This window comes from Cetorhinus maximus, chromosome 6, assembly GCF_964194155.1.
Source record: "Cetorhinus maximus chromosome 6, sCetMax3.hap1.1, whole genome shotgun sequence".
In the NCBI taxonomy this organism is placed as follows: domain Eukaryota; kingdom Metazoa; phylum Chordata; class Chondrichthyes; order Lamniformes; family Cetorhinidae; genus Cetorhinus; species Cetorhinus maximus.
The window spans coordinates 112,940,449-112,958,275 of NC_135884.1; the positions used below are offsets into that span (position 1 = coordinate 112,940,449).

General features: G+C 43.3%; 1 protein-coding gene across 4 annotated transcripts in view; it reads left to right on the forward strand.

Moving 5' to 3' along the window:
* The window catches only part of znf423 (zinc finger protein 423), a 355,907-nt gene that overhangs the window by 137,678 nt on the left and 200,402 nt on the right, over positions 1-17,827 (forward strand). For all 4 annotated transcript variants that reach the window (XM_078544305.1, XM_078544307.1, XM_078544306.1 and 1 more), the window contains one exon: positions 14,564-17,799. In XM_078544305.1, coding sequence (XP_078400431.1) covers positions 14,564-17,799 — 3,236 coding nt within the window. The remainder of the gene's footprint in view (positions 1-14,563; positions 17,800-17,827) is intronic.

Here is a 17,827-nt window from a genome sequence, read left to right on the forward strand (position 1 = left end):
TTTTGCTTTTGCAGAAGTCTACATAGAGCAGACTTTTACCATTGAAAGTATATCAGCTAAATATATATGTAGATTTCAAACATTAATACAGTCGTGAATGGTGCAGATGGAGTCCTGCTAGGACTGGATATTTCCATTTTCTCCTGATAGCCAGTTGTGCTTAGACAAGGTCTGTAGTAAAGCTTTGGAACTTAAATGATGAAAATTAGATTTATAGCACTGTAGCTACATAGGAGAATTACACAGGAAAAGACCTACTGGTCAATCTAACCTGTCCCATATAATTGTGATGCCTTATGCATTGTGATATATACATTTCCCACCCCACCATATAATCTCCTGGGAGAGTCGGAAAAAAACCCAGGCTGATTAGGAAGAAGTTGTCTAGAAAGTTCCTCTTGGAAACCCCTATGTGATCAAAATTAATCCAGGAGACCACTGAGGCCCAATGGGAGTTAAAATGACTAAGGCCTATGTTGTACAGTACCTACCCTTTATATGAGGTGGTCCCTGCTCCAGGCAGTAACCAATAACTTCCTTGAAGGAACTCAGCAAATCAACATTCACTGCACAAACTGATCTACAGAGGAGAACCACCTTCTAACATCCAACTTTGTTCTGCATTTATGGGTATGGTAGCATATCATACAGTTACTGGAATATTATGTTATTGGAATAGTAATCTGCAGACCTGAATTAATAACTTGGAAGACGTGAGCTCACATCCCACCATGGTAACTGGGGAATTTAAATTAATTCAAGTAATTAAATCTGAAATAAAAAGTTAGAATCAGTAATGGTAACCATGAAACTTCTGGATCATTGTAAAAACCCAACTGGGTTTTTACCTTGGGTCTTTACCCAGTCTGGCCTAAATGTGAATGCATCCACAACAATGTGGTTGATTCTTAACCTCCCTCTAACGTGGTCTAGCAAGCCACTCAGTTGCATCAGCAAGCTATGAGATCTAACAGACTGTGGGTGTACTTATATCACACCGGCTGCAGTGGTTCAGGAAGGCGGCTCATCACCACCACCTCTGGAGCTGAAGGCAAATATTTGTCATAAAGCTCATGAAAGATCTCTGATACTTGGGATGATTGTTGGTTGAAAATAGGAGAGATGGAAAACCTGGCAGTCAGATATGACATTAAAACAGGCTTGAAAATAAGGATATAGCTTAAGCCTTAAGTTGCTTAGGACCATGTTTAAATGAGAGGGTTACAGTGTACCTAGGAACTAAGAGATATACTGTTCTTGGAGATGGTGCTGAACCTTTTTGGGACATTGTACAAGGTCAGTGATACAGTTGTTAGAATGGGAATGGGAGTTAAGGTGACAAATGCAAGGTACCCCTTTTGGACAGAATGAAGTGTTCAGCAAAGTGGTCACCTGACGTACTTTTGGTTTCCCTAATATAATGGAGACCCCACAATGAGTGATAAAGCCTAGATTAGAGGAAGCACTTATAAATTGCTTTCTCACAAAAATAAATTATTTGGAATCCTGGACAATTATGTGATTGAAACTGAAAGGGCAGGTGTTGATTCTGCTGCATTTGCACAGGAAGGCACCCGGGAAGGGCACCTGGAAATAGAGATGTTTCTAGCTTATTGCAGAGGATATGGAAGATGGAGGGAGAAGTCCCACCCAGCCCACTTGACCTTGCAAAGCACACCCAGCTCTCTCAATCTTGAAAAGTCCTCTTCACTAGTGACCAAAACGCCTTCTAAAATTGGGAGAGATGACCCACACATTAGTCAAGTAATGGCCTGACATAGAAGTGGTCACAGAATTGTTGCTGTCTGCCAACATCCCAGACTCCTCCTCCAACCTCCTTGGATATGTCATATCCCACAGGCAGGACAGACCCACTAAGTGAAGACACAGTTGTATACAGGATGCAAAAGTGGCAGTAAAAATCCTCAACATTGACTTCAGACCCCATGAAGTCTCATGGCATCAGGTCAAACAACGAAACCGGCTGATTATAACGACTGCTTCCCTCAGCTGATGAATCAGCACTGTGCCATGTTGGAAGAAGCAATGAGGGTAGCAAAGGCACAGAATGTACTTTGGATGGGGGACTTTGATGTCCATCACCAAGAGTAGCTTGGTAGCACCACTACCAACCAAACTGTCTGAGTCCTGAAGGACATGACAACCAAACTGTGTTTGCAGCAAGTATGAGAGAACCAGCACAAGGGGAAAACCCTACTCAACCTCATCCTCACCAATCTATCTATTACAGATACATCTGTCCATGACAGTATTAGTAGGAGTGACCACTGCACAGTCCTTGTCATGAAGTCTTGTCTTTACACTGAGGACACCTCCATTATGTTGTGTGGCACGAACACTGAGCCAAATGGGATAGATTCAGAATAGAACTAGCAGCTCAAAACTAGGTATCCATGAGGTGCAGTGGGCTATCAGCAGCAGCAGAATTGTATTCCACTACAATCTGTAGTTTCATGAAATAGCAAATCCCTCACTGTACCATTACCATCAGGCCAGGCGATCAGTTCTGGTTAAATGAGGAGTGTAGGAAAGCATGCCAAGAGCAGCACCTGGCACACCTGAAAATGAGCTGCTAGACTGGTGAAGCTACAACACGGAACCACATGCATGTTAAATAGCTGAAGCTGCATGCTACAGACAGTCAGGCAATCTCACAACCAATGGATCAGATCAAAGCACTGCACTTCCAGACGTAAATGGTGGTGCACAATTAAACAATGGGAGGAGGAAGCTTCATGAACATCCTCATCCTCAATGGTAACATAACCTGTCACTTGAGTGCAAAAGACAAGGCTGAAACATTTGCAACTAACGTCAGCAAGAAGAGTCAGGTGAATGATCCATCTTGGCCTCTTCCTGAGATCCCCAGCATCATGGATGCTGGACTTCAGCCAATTCAATATCAAGAAAGCACTGAGGGTAGCAAAGGCACAGAATGTACTGATGGCACTGGATACAGCAAAGGCTCTGGGCCCAGATAACATCCCAGCTGTACTGCTGATGGCGAATGCTCTAGAACTAGCCATGCGTCTAACCAAGCTGTTCCGGTTTAGCTACAACACTGGCATCTACTCGATAGGTGGAAAATTGTCCAGGTATGTTCTGTGAACAAAAGCTGGAATCTCCAATCTGACCAATTACCGCCCCATTAGCAAAGTGATGGAATGTGTTGCTTGAGTGACACTCACTCACCAATGACCTGGTCACCGATACTCAATTTGGGTTCTGCCAGAACTACTGAGCTGCAGACCTCATTACTGCCTTGGTGCCAACTTGGACCAGAGAGCTGTATTCCAGAGTTAAGGTGAGAGCAACTGACCTTGGTATCAAGGCAGCATTTAGCTGAGTGTGACACCAAGGAGCCCTAATAAAATTGAAGTTAATGGGAACCTGGGGGAACCTGGACTCACCACTGGTTGGAGTCACACCTGGCACAAAGGAATAAGGTTGCGGTTGTTGGAGCCTCAGGGCATCAATGTAGGAGTTCCTCAAGGCAGTGTCCTAGTCCCAATTACTTCCTTCTGCTTTGTCAATGGCTTCCTGTCCATTGTAATGTTGGAAATTTGATTGTTCACTTATGATTGTACAGTGTTCAATTCCCATTCTCAATTGCTCAGATAATGAAGCAGTCTGTGCCTGTACTCAGCAAAATCTGGACAACATCCGGGCTTGGACTGATAAGTAGAAAGTAACATTCATGCCACACAAATGCTAGGCAATTACTATCTCCAATAATAGAGAGCCTAACCATCTCCCTTGACATTTGATGGCATTACTATTGTCAAATCTTCACCATCAACATCCTGTGAGGGGTCACCATTCACCATAAATAAAATACTGTGCCTGCAGTAGCAGGTCTGAGGTTGGGTACTGAGTGATTCACATCCTGACTTTCCAAAGCCTTTCCACCACCTACAAGGCACAATTTTACAGTGTAATAGAATATTTTTCACTAGCCTGGATGAGTGCAGCTACAACAATACTCAAGAAGCTCAGTGCCATACAGGACAATGTACCCCACTTGGTCGTCACCATATTCACCATTCAAACATTCAATCATTTCCACCACTGGCACAATGTGGCTGTAGTTTGCACTATCTACAGGATGCATTACAGTAACATGTGAAGGCTTCTTAGACAACATCCCACAAACCACTTTGCTGACCTCTACCACTTTGAAGGGCAAGGGCAGCATTTCTTTATTCTTTCATGTGGGCATCACTGGCAAGGACAACAATTGTTGCCCATCCATAATTGCTCTTGGACTGAGTGGATTACTAGGCTATTTCAGAGGGCACTTAACCACATTGCTATGTGTCTAGAGTCATATGTAGACCAGGCAGGGTAACAACAGCAGATTTCCTTTCCTAAAGGACATTAGTGAACCAGATGGTTTTTTTTTTATCAGAATCACTTATAATTGTCATGGTCACCATTACTGAGACTAGCTTCATATTCCAGATTTATTAATTGAATTTAAATTTCAGTAGCTGCTGTGGAGGAATTTGAACCCATATTCCAAGAGCATTAGCCTGGACCTCTGGATTACTAGTCCAGTGACATTATCACATCAACCTTTTGTCATCTGCCACATCTTAAGTTCCTCTTCAAGTCATACACCATCCTGTCTTGGAAATATATTGCCATTTTTTTGTTGGTAGGTCAAAATCCTGAGACTCTTTACTTAAAGCAGAGTGGGAGCGCCTTCACCACATGGACTGCAGCAGATCAGGAAGGTGGCTCACCACTTTCCCATGGGCATAAAACACTGTCCTTGCCAACCACACCCATATCCCGTGTACGATCACAAACATGTAGGCAAAAATAACTTCGGTTGTGCAATCATATTGTAGGTGGCAGATAGCGGAAGGTGATGTGGTATGTGGAGGCTAGTTGTGTGGAAGTTTGAGGACCAGGGGCATCTGTCACAGATGTGAGAGAGTCAGTGGAAGAGGGTTGCTGTCCAAGGTAGAAGCACAGAAAATCAAGGCAACTTTTTCAGGATCCAGTTAACTACAACTGAGTGGGTACACAAGGTCAGCTTAAGAGAAGATTTGATAGATGGAAAAACTGGAAGAAATAGCTTAGAGCCTTAGCAGGATAGATGGTGGTTACTTAGGTGGTTATGGGATTCTCTCAGCTTGTAATATATGTCAGTGGAAAGTCCATCGTTGGAGATGGAGAACGAAGTCCAGAAGAGGAACAGAGGAGTCAGAAATAGATCATCTGCAAGTGAGGGAAGGGGGGGAAGCTAGCCAGTGTTGTGTTCTGGTAAGCTGTTAAACTCCAGTAGTACCCTTGTGCACGGGTGGGGGCCTGCCCCTGAGGAGATACTGCATTTTTGTATTGAGGGAACAGAAATTCTACTGATACACATTTCTTAATGGGTTGGTCCAGAGACCCTTAATAAAGGTTTTAAGCGCATGTCAGATGCCCAGCTGACCCCCCAAAAAACTGTGGCCTAGAAAGTCCAGCCCTGTAAAACTAAATTATTGTATTGATTCTTGGTTCAGATAGTTTGGCTATAAAGCCTTTACAGAAGCATGTCATTTAAATGGCATAGCTAGCTCTCTGGTGTCTACATGAGCGAAAGATCAGTTTTATTTCAGCTTCTGTGGTGACTGCGCCAACTTTCTATTGCCTTACAGAAGAAGGTTTTTAGGAGAATATTTATTGGAATCCCACTTTATGTTGGGGTGTTGGAACTTTTGACCTTTTTAAACATTTTAGCTCCTGCTGGGGACCTATGTTTGAATAAAAATAAGCTTAATGCAGCCCTTGGCTTCTCTAGTATGAAGTTACTGATCTGGAAAATTCATTTTGTTTGATTTAGCCAAGAGGGCAAGTTACCCCTGTGTGCTTGTGTCTGATCCACTTTATTTTGGAGATAATGTAGAATCCTATGTTCATACTTAATTTTTGCCTAATGTGAAGTCTGAAATTCTTGGGCAGCCGCAATTCCAGATTTATACCCTGACTCCACAAAACCCATAGAGCAATGTAGATTCTATTATAAGGATGTCGGGTGAGTAAGTTTTCTCAGTTGTTTGCTTCATGTGGCATTAAGAGTTAGGCACATCTACTACAGAGCAAAGAATGTCCAATTGGTTAGCAGACTGCATATCTTTGTTCCTTGGTTGTTTGTGCCTTATGAGAATAATATGGTCATGAAGCAAAGAAAGTTGCTGGGTAACAGAATGTACTATAAACTGTTATTTTTCAGTTGTGCATTCTATGAAGTAGGAATTTGGGTATTCCTGTCACTGATCAAAAATGGTCTCACTGGTTATTAGAGTCTATCTAAAATTGTTGCCAGTTGGCAAAAGCAGGACTCTTGATATCAGAAACCCATTTCACTCGGACAGTTGTTTCTCCGTGGACTAATTTTAAACAGGTGGCCTTATAATTTAATTGCAAGGCAATGTTTCTCACACCTTTTACTGTGGATACAGTACTCATTCCCCCTGTGTTGCTTTCTTCCACTTTTCCATCATATTTCTGCTGCTTGAACTTCTCTCAAACCAAAATCTACCAATTTATATTTGGTATAGGCTAAATATTGCATAAACAAAAAAAATCTAGTTATGTTGGATGGTTACGATGCATAAGCTAGCAAATTTACAATTGAACAAATCCTCGCCTTTTAAGTTAATTTGTTCTTGAAATGTAGGAACTTGGGCTGTCCACAAATTGCACAAATCTAATTGCCCTGAGAAGGTGGTGATGGCCTCTCTCCTTGAACCACTTCTGTTCTTGTGTTGATGGCCCCTACGTCTTTGACCAAGCTTTTGGTCATCTGCCCTAATGTCTCCATATGTGGACTGGCGTCATATAATACTCCTGTAAAGCGTCAAGGTTTTTTTATTATGTTAAAGGTGCTATATAAATATATCTTGTTGATGTTGCAGCCATATTAGTATTCAGCAAGGCATTTCCCAAATGCAATAAAGAATCACCAATAAAAGAATGACCAGATCAAGAGACTAGTGGTTTAGCCTTGACTTTGCTGTTCCTAACCTCTTTAGTGGGAGAGATTGTGGGGCTGGGAATTGTAGTTGAAATAAGTTTGGTAAGTTGCTGCAGTACATCCTGTAAATAGTATGTACTGTAGCCAAGTTGTGTCAGTGTTGAAGGGTGTGGATGTTGACCCCAGTGGCAGAGGTGACAACTTAATGAGTTGTTTAGATGGTGCTGAGCTTTTGAATATTTTTGCGACCACATGCATCTCAATGAGTGATGTATTTTCCATTACATTGCTGATTTGGGCCTTTGTAGTTGGTGTAGAGCAGGCTTGTTCAATCTTTTCACTTGGGGAGCCACGTTTCCATTTTTTTCTCACTTAACAGGCTGAAGAGCAAATTTTGGAACGATAAGCTCTGGCACAGCATTAAACATGAATTTCAAAATAAAGTTGAGGTATGAAGAAAAGAAATAACTCGTTGAGCAAAAATAAAGCAATGTCAAAACAATAAAGATCACCATTAGGGTGTGAGAAGGACAGAGTCCGTTCGTCTGGCTCACTCACTCACCCTCATCCACTCTGAGTGGGTGTGATTGTGTGGGGCTGAGGGTGAGCGGTAATCCTGAGACTGCGAGTGAGCTAGATGCACACGCACGCTCTCTCCCATGCTCATGCGCTCTCTCCCATGCTCATGCGCTCACTCACTCACACTCTCTCTCTGCCCCACACTCGCTCTCATCTCTCCCTCCAACACTCACTCTCATCTCTCCCTCCAACACTCGCTCTCATCTCTCCCAGTCACATGAGGGGAAATGTCTTAAAATTTTTTCTTTACTTACATTTTTAAAACTGGTGCCTCAGGGAGATTTCTGTGCTCTTTCGCGCGCATGTGTGAAAGAGCGCAGGCCCCGACTCAGGATACCCCCACCCCCCGCCCGCATAGGGAGCGCTCAGCGTTTCTGGGCGCACCTCATGCTGGGCGGGCCTTAATTGGCCCACCCACGTAAAATGGTGGTGTGCACAACCCCCCCCCCCCCCCAGAGGGAAAATTCTCCCCTAAGTGTGGGAATACTCTGCATTTGGATAGCACGTTACAATCTCTCATCTTGTACATTTTTTCTAACCTAGCTATCATTCTTTCATTGAATGAACTCAGGCTTACTGGAAGTTGTTAAAGATTTTAAGATTGAAGAGTTTTACTTTTCTCCCAAAAATGATTAGTCTTTGTTATTTATTTGAATCCTTTTAAAGGACACAAACTCTGTTCCTTAACAACTATGCACCCACCCCGGTCACTATTTGAGGCTGAAGCAACTGTTCTCAATCTATTTGCCCCTGACCCGAGTTTCCATCCTCATATCCTGTCCCTCACCAAAACTGCCTATTTCTACCTCCTTAATATCGCTCGTTGCCGCCCTGCCTCAGCTCATCTACTGCTGTAATGTTCATCCATGTCTTTGTTACCTCCAAACTCGACTGTCCCCACACTCTCCTGGCTGGCCTCCCACCTTCCATTCCCCATAAAAGTCAGCTGATTAAAAATTCTACTGCTGGTATCTTATCTTGCACAAGTTCGATCTGCTCATCACCCTGCCCTTGCTGACTGACATTAGCTCTTGGTCATGTAACACTTCAAATTTTAAATTCTCATTTTTGAGTTCACATCCCTCCATGGCCTTACCCCTCCCTACTCTGTAGCTTCCTATGGCCCTGCAACCACCTGAGACCTCCGTGCAGCTCTCATTCTGTCCTCTTGCGCATTTTCAATCACTCTACCATCAGCGAGCATGCCTAGACCTAAGCCCTGGAATTCTCTCCATAAGTACCTCTGCCTCTCTATCTCTTCTTTATACTGTTCCTGCAAACCTACTCTTTGACCAAGTTTTTGGTCACCTTCCATAATACCTCATTGTATGATTCACTGCCAAATTTTGTTTGATAATGCTTGGTATGAAATGCATTGATATGGATTTACTATGTCAAAGGCACTGTGAATTTAAAAAAATTTGTTTTTATGAGATGTGGGGTCGCTGACCAGCATTTATTGCTCATCCCAAATTGCCCTTGTTCAGAGGGCATTTAAGAGTCAACTGCATAGCTGTGGGTCTGGAGTCATGTGTAGGCCAGACGCTTTAAGACATCGGGTAGTCATGATAGGTGAGATATAAATGTAAATCTTTCTTTTTAATTAGATAGCAAACTAAATTCTGTTTTCATGCTTGGAATAAGCTATACAGTGGAAAATCTAAAAAGTATAAAGGTAATTTGGTCTTTTTGGACATGCATCCTACTTTTTTAAAGTTCTTTCACGGGCTGTGGGCGTCACTGACTATGCCATTTATTACCCATCCCTAATTGCCGTTGAGAAGTTGGTGGTGAGCAACCTTCTTGAACCACTGCAGTCCATGTGGAGTAGGCACACCCACAGTGCTGTTAGGAAGGGAGTTCCAGGATTTTGACCCAGCGACAGAGAAGGAACGGTATATTTCCAAGTCAGGATGGTGTGTGGCTTGGAAGGGAACTTGCAGGTGGTGATGTTTCCATGCATCTGCTGCCCTTGTCCTTCGAGTTGATAGGGGTCACGGGTTTGGAAGACATTGTCAAAGGCACCTTGGTGAGTTCCTGCAATGCATCTTAGAGATCATACACACTGTTGCCACTGTACGCCGGTGATGGAGCAAGTGAATGTTGAAGGTGGTGGATAGGGTGCTAGTCAAACAGGCTGCTTTGTTCTGCATGTTGTCTAGCTTCTTGAGTGTTGTTGGAGCTGCACTCATCCAGGGAAGTAGAAAGTATTCCATCACACTCCTGACTTGTTCCTTGTAGATGGCGGACAGGCTTTGGGAGTCAGGAGTTGAGTCACTCACCGCAGAATTCCCAGCCTCTGACCTGCTCTAGTAGCCACAATGTTTGTATAGCTGGTCCAGTTCAGTTTCTGGTCAACGGTAACCCCCACGATGTCGATAGGAGGGGATTCAACTATGGTAATGCCATTGAACATAAAGGGGAAATGGTTAGGTTCTCGCTTCTTGGAGATGGTCATTGTTTGGCACTTGTGTGGTGTGAATGTTAATTGCCACTTATCAGCCCAAGCCTGAATGCTGTCCAGGTCTTGCTGCAGATGGGCAGGGACTGTTTCAATATCTAAGGAGTCGAAAATGGTGCTGAACATCCCCACTTCTGACCTTATGATGGAGGGTAAGTAATTTTTGAAGCAGCTGAAGTTGGTTAAGTCAAGGGCATGACCTGAGGAACTCTTGCAGTGATGTCCTGGGAGTGAGATGATAGACCTGCAACAACCACAACCATGTACCTTTGTGCTGGGTTAGACTCCAACCAATGGAGAGTTTACCCCTGATTTCCATTGACTGCAGTTTTGCTCGGGCTCTTTGATACCACACTCAATCAAATGCTGCTTTGATGTCAAGGGCAGACACTCTCACCTCACCTTGGGAGCTCAGCTCTTTTGTCCATGTTTGAACCAAAGCTGTAATGAGGTCAGGAGCTGAGTGACCCTGGATGAACCCAAACTGAGCATCAGTGAGCAGGGTTCTTGCTGGTTAAATGGTGTTTGTTAGCACTGTTGACAACACCTTCCATCACTTTACTGATGGCCAAGAGCATACTGATGGGGTGGCAATTGGCTGGGTTGGATTTGCCCTGCCTTTTGTGGACAGGACATACCTGGGCATTTTTCCATATAGCCAGGTAGATGCCAGTGTTGTAGCTGTATTGGAATAGCTAGGCTAGGGATATGGCTAGTTCTGGAGTACAAGCCCTCAGTATTATTGCCCAAATGTTGTCAGGGCCCATAGTCTTTGCAGTATCCAGTATCTTCAGCCGTTTCTTGATGTCACGCGGAGTGAATCGAATTGGCTGAAGACTGGCATTCGTGATGCTGGGGACATCAGGAGGAGGTCGAGATGGATCATCTACTCGGCACTTCTGGCTGAAGATTGTAGCAAATGCTTCAGCTTTATCTTTTGCACTGATGTACTGGGCTCCCCTATCATTGAGGATAGGGGTATTTGTGGAGCGCCGTCCTCCAGTGAGTTGTTTAATTGTCCACCACCATTCACAACTGGATGTGGCTAGACTGAAGAGCTTGGCTCTGATCTGTTAGTTGTGGGGTTGCTGAGCTCTGTCTACTGCTTGCTGCTTACACTGTTTGGCATGCAAGTAGTTCTGTGTTGTAGCTCCATCAGTTTGACGCCTCATTTTTAGGTTTGCGTGGTGCTGCTCCTGGCATGCTGTCCTGCACTCTTCATTGAATTAGGGTTGATCCCCTGGCTTGGTGGTAATGGTAGAGTGAGGATATGCTGGGCCATGAGGTTACCAATTAAAATTCTAAACAAAAACAAAAATACCTGGAAAAACACTGCAGGTCTGGCAACATCTGCGGAGAGAAACACAGTTAACGTTTTGAGTCCGTATAACTCTTCAACAGAACTAAGTAAAAATATAAAAGAGGTGAACTATAAGCTGGTTTAAGGAAGAGTGGGTAGAGCTGGATAGAGGGCCAGTGATAGGTGGAGATAACCAAAAGATGTCATAGACAAAAGGACAAAGCGGTGTTGAAGGTGGTGATATTATCTAAGGAATGTGCTAATTAAGGGTAGAAAGCAGGACAAGCAAGGTACAGATAGCCCTAGTGGGGGTGGGGTGAAGGAATCGAAATAGGCTAAAAGGTAGAGATAAAACAATGGATGGAAATACATTTAAAAATAATAGAAATAGGTGGGAAAAGAAAAATCTATATAAATTATTGGAAAAAAAAGGGGGGGATCGGAAAGGGGGTGGGGATGGAGGAGAGAGTTCATGATCTAAAATTGTTGTACTAAATGTTCAGTCCGGAAGGCTGTAAAGTGCCTAGTCGGAAGATGAGGTGCTGTTCCTCCAGTTTGCGTTGAGCTTCACTGGAACAATGCAGCAGGCCAAGGACAGACATATGGGCATGAGAGCAGGATGGGGTGTTCAAATGGCAAGCGACAGGGAGGTCTGGGTCATGCTTACGGACAGACCGAAGGTGTTCTGCAAAGCGGTCACCCAGTCTGCGTTTGGTCTCTCCAATGTAGAGGAAACCGCATTGGGAGCAACAAATGCAGTAGACTAAGTTGAGGGAAATGCAAGTGAAATGCTGCTTCACTTGAAAGGAGTGTTTGGGCCCTTGGATGGTGAAGAGAGGGGAAGTAAAGGGGCAGGTGTTGCACCTTCTGAGGTTGCATGGGAAGGTGCCGTGGGAGGGAGTTGAGGTGTAGGGGGTGATGGAGGAGTGGACCAGGGTGTCCCGGAGGGAACGATCCCTGCGGAATGTCGCCGGGGGGGTGAAGGGAAGATGTGTTTGGTGGTGGCATCATGCTGGAGTTGGCGGAAATGGCGGAGGATGATCCTTTGAATGCGGAGGCTGGTGGGGTGATAAGTGAGGACAAGGGGGACCCTATCATGGTTCTGGGAGGGAGAGGAAGATGTGAGGGCGGATGCGCGGGAGTTGGGCTGGACAAGGTTGATGGCCCTGTCAACCACCGTGGGTGGAAAACCTCGGTTAAGGAAGAAGGAAGACATGTCAGAGGAACTGTTTTTGAAAGTGGCATCATCAGAACAAATGCGATGGAGGCGAAGGAACTGAGAGAATGGGATGGAGTCCTTACAGGAAGCGGGGTGTGAGGAGCTGTAGTCGAGGTAGCTGTGGGAGTCGGTAGGCTTGTAATGGATATTGGTGGGCAGTCTATCACCAGAAATTGAGACAGAGAGGTCAAGGAAGGGAAGGGAAGTGTTAGAGATGGACCATGTGAAAATGATGGAGTGGTGGAAATTGGAAACAAAATTAATAAATTTTTCCAGGTCCAGACGGGAGCATGAAGCAGCACCGAAGTAATCATTGATGTACCGGAGAAAGAGTTGTGGGAGGGGGCCGGAGTAGGACTGGAACAAGGAATGTTCCACATACCCCATAAAGAGACAGGCATAACCAATTAAAATTCTGCTGCCCTGTTACTAGGAAGATGTTTTACATCACTTTCTAAAGATAGGGGGTGTCGCAACTAATATTTTTTATTGGAAAAGAAGTCTTGTGCATGTCTACACTTATGAATTAAAAAGCACATTCAGTTGGTGTGATATAAAAGATGCCCTGGTAGAGCTCTGAAGAAGTTAGTAACCATATGAATTTAGTCTCTGAAGGCCTAATGCAGTTTTCCCAAAGTTGGGCAAGACCCAGCCAGTAGTAAAGAGGGCCCCACCTTTTTTTTAAGTAATTTTTCTCTGTACACTGAAAGTCCTGTTCCACTGATGTCCATCACTAAGATCACTTGTGGCCACAAGGCCCAAGCGGCTAACATTTTCAGTAGCAACAATGATGAGATTACTGTGGTAACCTGATACTGATTAAAGGCCTACTGCTTCACATGTGCACGCACGCGCGCGCGCGCACACACACACACGCCATCCAGGGCGAACAGTATCACATGAGTTACATTGAAGATGCCAGCAGTTCAGCTTCATTTCAGTATGTAATAAATTTTGCTGCAAATGTTTAATGTTAGCATCCCTAGTTGCCAATTCCCTCATGTGAATATAGAAAAAGCATTCTAAAAGCCACATGATCTTTGCTACTGTATTTGAACAAGCCTGTTTCAGAGGATTAGCACTTTTTAATGACCATAATCCTCTCTAAAGTGTTTTTTTTACATTCTTCTGAATTTAGGCTTGTGTAGCAATAATAGTTTACAAATGCAGGGGAGAGCGCATGCCACTAAATTAGCAAAATATTTATATCTAAAATAAGTCTATGCAGTGACATTTATTAAAACTATTTAAAGAGTCTACAACATTTGATTCTACAGAGAGGCTGTTATAAAATAAAGGTCATATTGTGCCGCTGCAAAAATCATTAGGGAACAGTGTGGGGTAGTATTTTCTTATCAAGTGGCCTTGGAAGAAAGATGGTTTGGGGATTTGCTGTACTTCTGCATATAAAATTTGTGTACCAATAACAGTGTACCTTAAATAGAAATATATCTGTTTGATATTTAATGTGAAAGCACAATACAATTTCCACAGAAACACGTTGGCATTATTTCAATTTAATTGTGTTTTGAGAATTCGGTTATCAACCAAAACAATGTGGTCTCATTCTCAACTGATGTCAATTGGGGGGGTGCCGAATAGAGAGATGGAGGATTAGAATACATGGCATCCGGAGTAGCTGTTGGCACTGGATCCAGCTACTGGGGCATCTTCATCCTGGATATGATAGATGAAGGCAATAAAACATTAAAAAATATATTATTTTAATAGCTTTCTTATGCTTTTGATATTAACGCTAAAATGATGAAATCAGATTCAATGATTCTGTGTCATAATTGTAGGAAAATCTCTAGAAGCCTATCATTCAACCTTGATGTAGTTCCTATTTGGCAAAAATGTATATTATTTAGTACAATTAATTTTATCATTGTTTTTTCACTATCCTGATAAAAGCTCAGACTCTAATATAATAAAGCTGCATGGCCTAAAAATGGTTTGACCTTATTCATTAAGTAAATTGGGAATTGAGTTTTATAATCTTCCTTTCCTTTGCAGATGGTGACGATGACCCACAAGTTTCTTGGATAGCTTCATCTCCCTCCAGTAAAGATGTTGCATCACCCTCCCAGATGCTAGGAGAGGGCTGTGATCTTGGCCTTGTGGATGAAGAAGGAGGGACTGGTTTGCCCTATCCGTGTCAATTTTGTGACAAATCATTCAGCCGTTTGAGTTACCTTAAGAGGCATGAGCAAATCCACAGCGACAAACTTCCCTTCAAGTGTACATTTTGTAGCCGCCTATTCAAACATAAACGAAGTCGTGACCGTCACATCAAACTTCACACTGGAGACAAAAAGTACCACTGTCACGAGTGTGAAGCAGCTTTCTCTCGCAGTGATCATCTCAAGATCCACTTGAAAACTCACAGCTCAAGTAAGCCATTCAAGTGTACAATTTGTAAACGTGGATTCTCCTCTACAAGTTCATTACAGAGTCACATGCAGGCTCATAAGAAGAACAAAGATCATGTTACCAAGCTTGAGAAGGAGATGAAGAAAGAAGATGTTGTCTGTGATTATTGCGATGAGACGTTTAATCAAACTGAAGACTTGGAAAAGCATATAGCAACAAATCACCCACAGATCTGTGAGAAAGCCGAATTGCAGTGCATCCATTGTCCTGAAGTATTTGCAGAAGAAAATGCACTGATCAATCACATTGATCTAGCCCACGGGAATAAGAAACATAAGTGCCCAATGTGCCCAGAACAGTTTCCTACAGTGGAAGAAGTCTATTGCCACTTGGATAGCCACAGACAACCAGATTCTAGTAATCATAGCATAAGTCCTGATCCTGCTACAGGAAGTGCAGCTTCAATGAGCAGCACAACCCCGGATTCCAGTGCTTCTGTAGAACGAGGTTCCACACCTGATTCTACCCTAAAGCCATCCAGAAGTCACAGGAAACCATCAGGATCTTTGGAAAGAGAAGGAAGTCAAAACTCCTGGTCACCAAAAGTGACCTATAGCTGCCCATATTGTTCGAAGCGTGATTTCAGTAGCTTGGCGGTCCTAGAAATTCATTTAAAAACTATTCACTCAGATAAACCTCAGCAAAGTCACACATGCCAGTTCTGCCTTGATTCACTTCCCACTTTGTATAATTTAAATGAGCATGTCCGGAAAGTCCACAAAAATAATGTTTTTCCAGTAATGCAGTTCACCAGTGCATCTACATTTCACTGCAATTACTGCCCAGAAATGTTTGCTGACCTAAATAGTTTGCAGGAACACATACGGATTACACATTGTGTTCCAAATGCACTCTCTCAAGATGGAAACCATACTTTCTTCTGTTCTCATTGTTCACTGGGATTTCTTACAGAATCTTCACTCTCAGACCACATTCAGCAGGCTCACTGCAATGCAGGGAATCCCAAGCTGGAATCTCCTGTGCTACAAGCCACACAGTCCTTCATGGAAGTTTACTCTTGCCCTTACTGCACCAATTCACCCATTTTTGGTACCATTCTTAAGCTCACAAAGCACATCAAGGAAAACCATAAGAACATTCCACTAGCAGCGAACAGTGGCCGAAAATCAAAGTCAGAACAAAGTCCCGTTTCTTCTGATGCAGAAGTCTCTTCTCCCAAAAGACAGAGGTTGTCAGCAAGTGTACCTTCGCTATCAAATGGTGAATACCCATGCAATCAATGTGATCTCAAGTTCTCCTCTTTTGAAAGCTTCCAAAGCCATCTGAAGTCACATTTGGAAATTCTTCTAAGGAAGCAATCTTGTCCTCAGTGTAAAGAGGATTTTGATTCCCAGGAGACCCTGTTACAACACCTCACCATACACTACATGACAACCTCTACTCATTATGTCTGCGAGAGCTGTGACAAACAGTTTTCCTCAGTAGATGACCTACAGAAGCACTTGTTGGATATGCATACTTTTGTGCTATATCACTGCACATTGTGCCAAGAAGTGTTTGATTCCAAGGTCTCCATCCAGGTGCATTTGGCAGTGAAGCATAGTAACGAAAAGAAGATGTATCGTTGCACAGCCTGTAATTGGGATTTCCGAAAGGAGGCAGATCTTCAGCTTCATGTCAAGCATAGCCATTTAGGCAATCCAGCAAAGGCCCGGAAGTGTATATTCTGTGGTGACACGTTCAGTACAGAAGTGGAGCTGCAATGTCACATCACAACACACAGCAAAAAATATAACTGTAAATTTTGCAGTAAGGCCTTTCATGCTATTATTTTGCTAGAAAAGCACCTAAGGGAGAAGCACTGTGTGTTTGACAACAGTAGCCAGAATGGTACTGCAAACGGCATTGTGTCATGCAACAAAAGAGTGGAGACTGATCTCCAGAACATACTGATGAAAAACCAGGAATCTCTAAACAGCCATGAAGCTAGTGAAGATGATATTGATGCTTCAGAACCAATGTATGGCTGTGATATTTGTGGTGCAGCATACACTATGGAGGTCCTTCTTCAGAATCACAGGCTGAGAGATCACAACATTCAACCTGGAGAAGATGATTGTTCACGGAAAAAGGCTGAATTTATTAAGGGGAGCCATAAATGCAACATCTGTGCAAGGACTTTTTTCTCAGAGAGTGGCCTCCGAGAGCATATGCAGACCCACCGTGGACCTGCAAAGCACTACATGTGTCCTATTTGTGGTGAGAGGTTCCCTTCACTTCTAACACTGACTGAGCATAAGGTCACACATAGCAAAAGTCTTGATACGGGAACTTGCAGGATCTGCAAAATGCCACTGCAGAGCGAAGAGGAATTCATTGAGCATTGTCAGATGCATCCGGACCTGAGAAACTCTCTCACGGGGTTCCGTTGTGTAGTTTGCATGCAGACAGTCACCTCTACTCTAGAGCTGAAAATTCATGGAACATTCCACATGCAAAAATTGTCAGGAAACTCTTCATCATCATCTCCAAATAATCAGAGTCATCAGAGACTCTACAAGTGTGCTTTATGCCTGAAAGAGTTTAGGAGCAAACAGGACTTGGTGAAGCTTGACATCAATGGCTTGCCCTATGGCTTATGTGCAGGTTGCATGAACAGAGGTACCAATGGCCAATCTTCAAATGTAATTCAGCAGGAAAACAATGAACGAACCAGCGCCAGTCTTCGGTGTCCTGATTGTGCAGTTAAGTTTGAAACTGTGGAGGATCTGGAGAGTCATATCCAGATAGACCATAGAGAAATGACACCAGAAACAAGTAGCCAGAAAAAGTCATCACAGGCATCACCTGCTCCAAGGGTAAGAAAATAAAAATAATTTATTTATA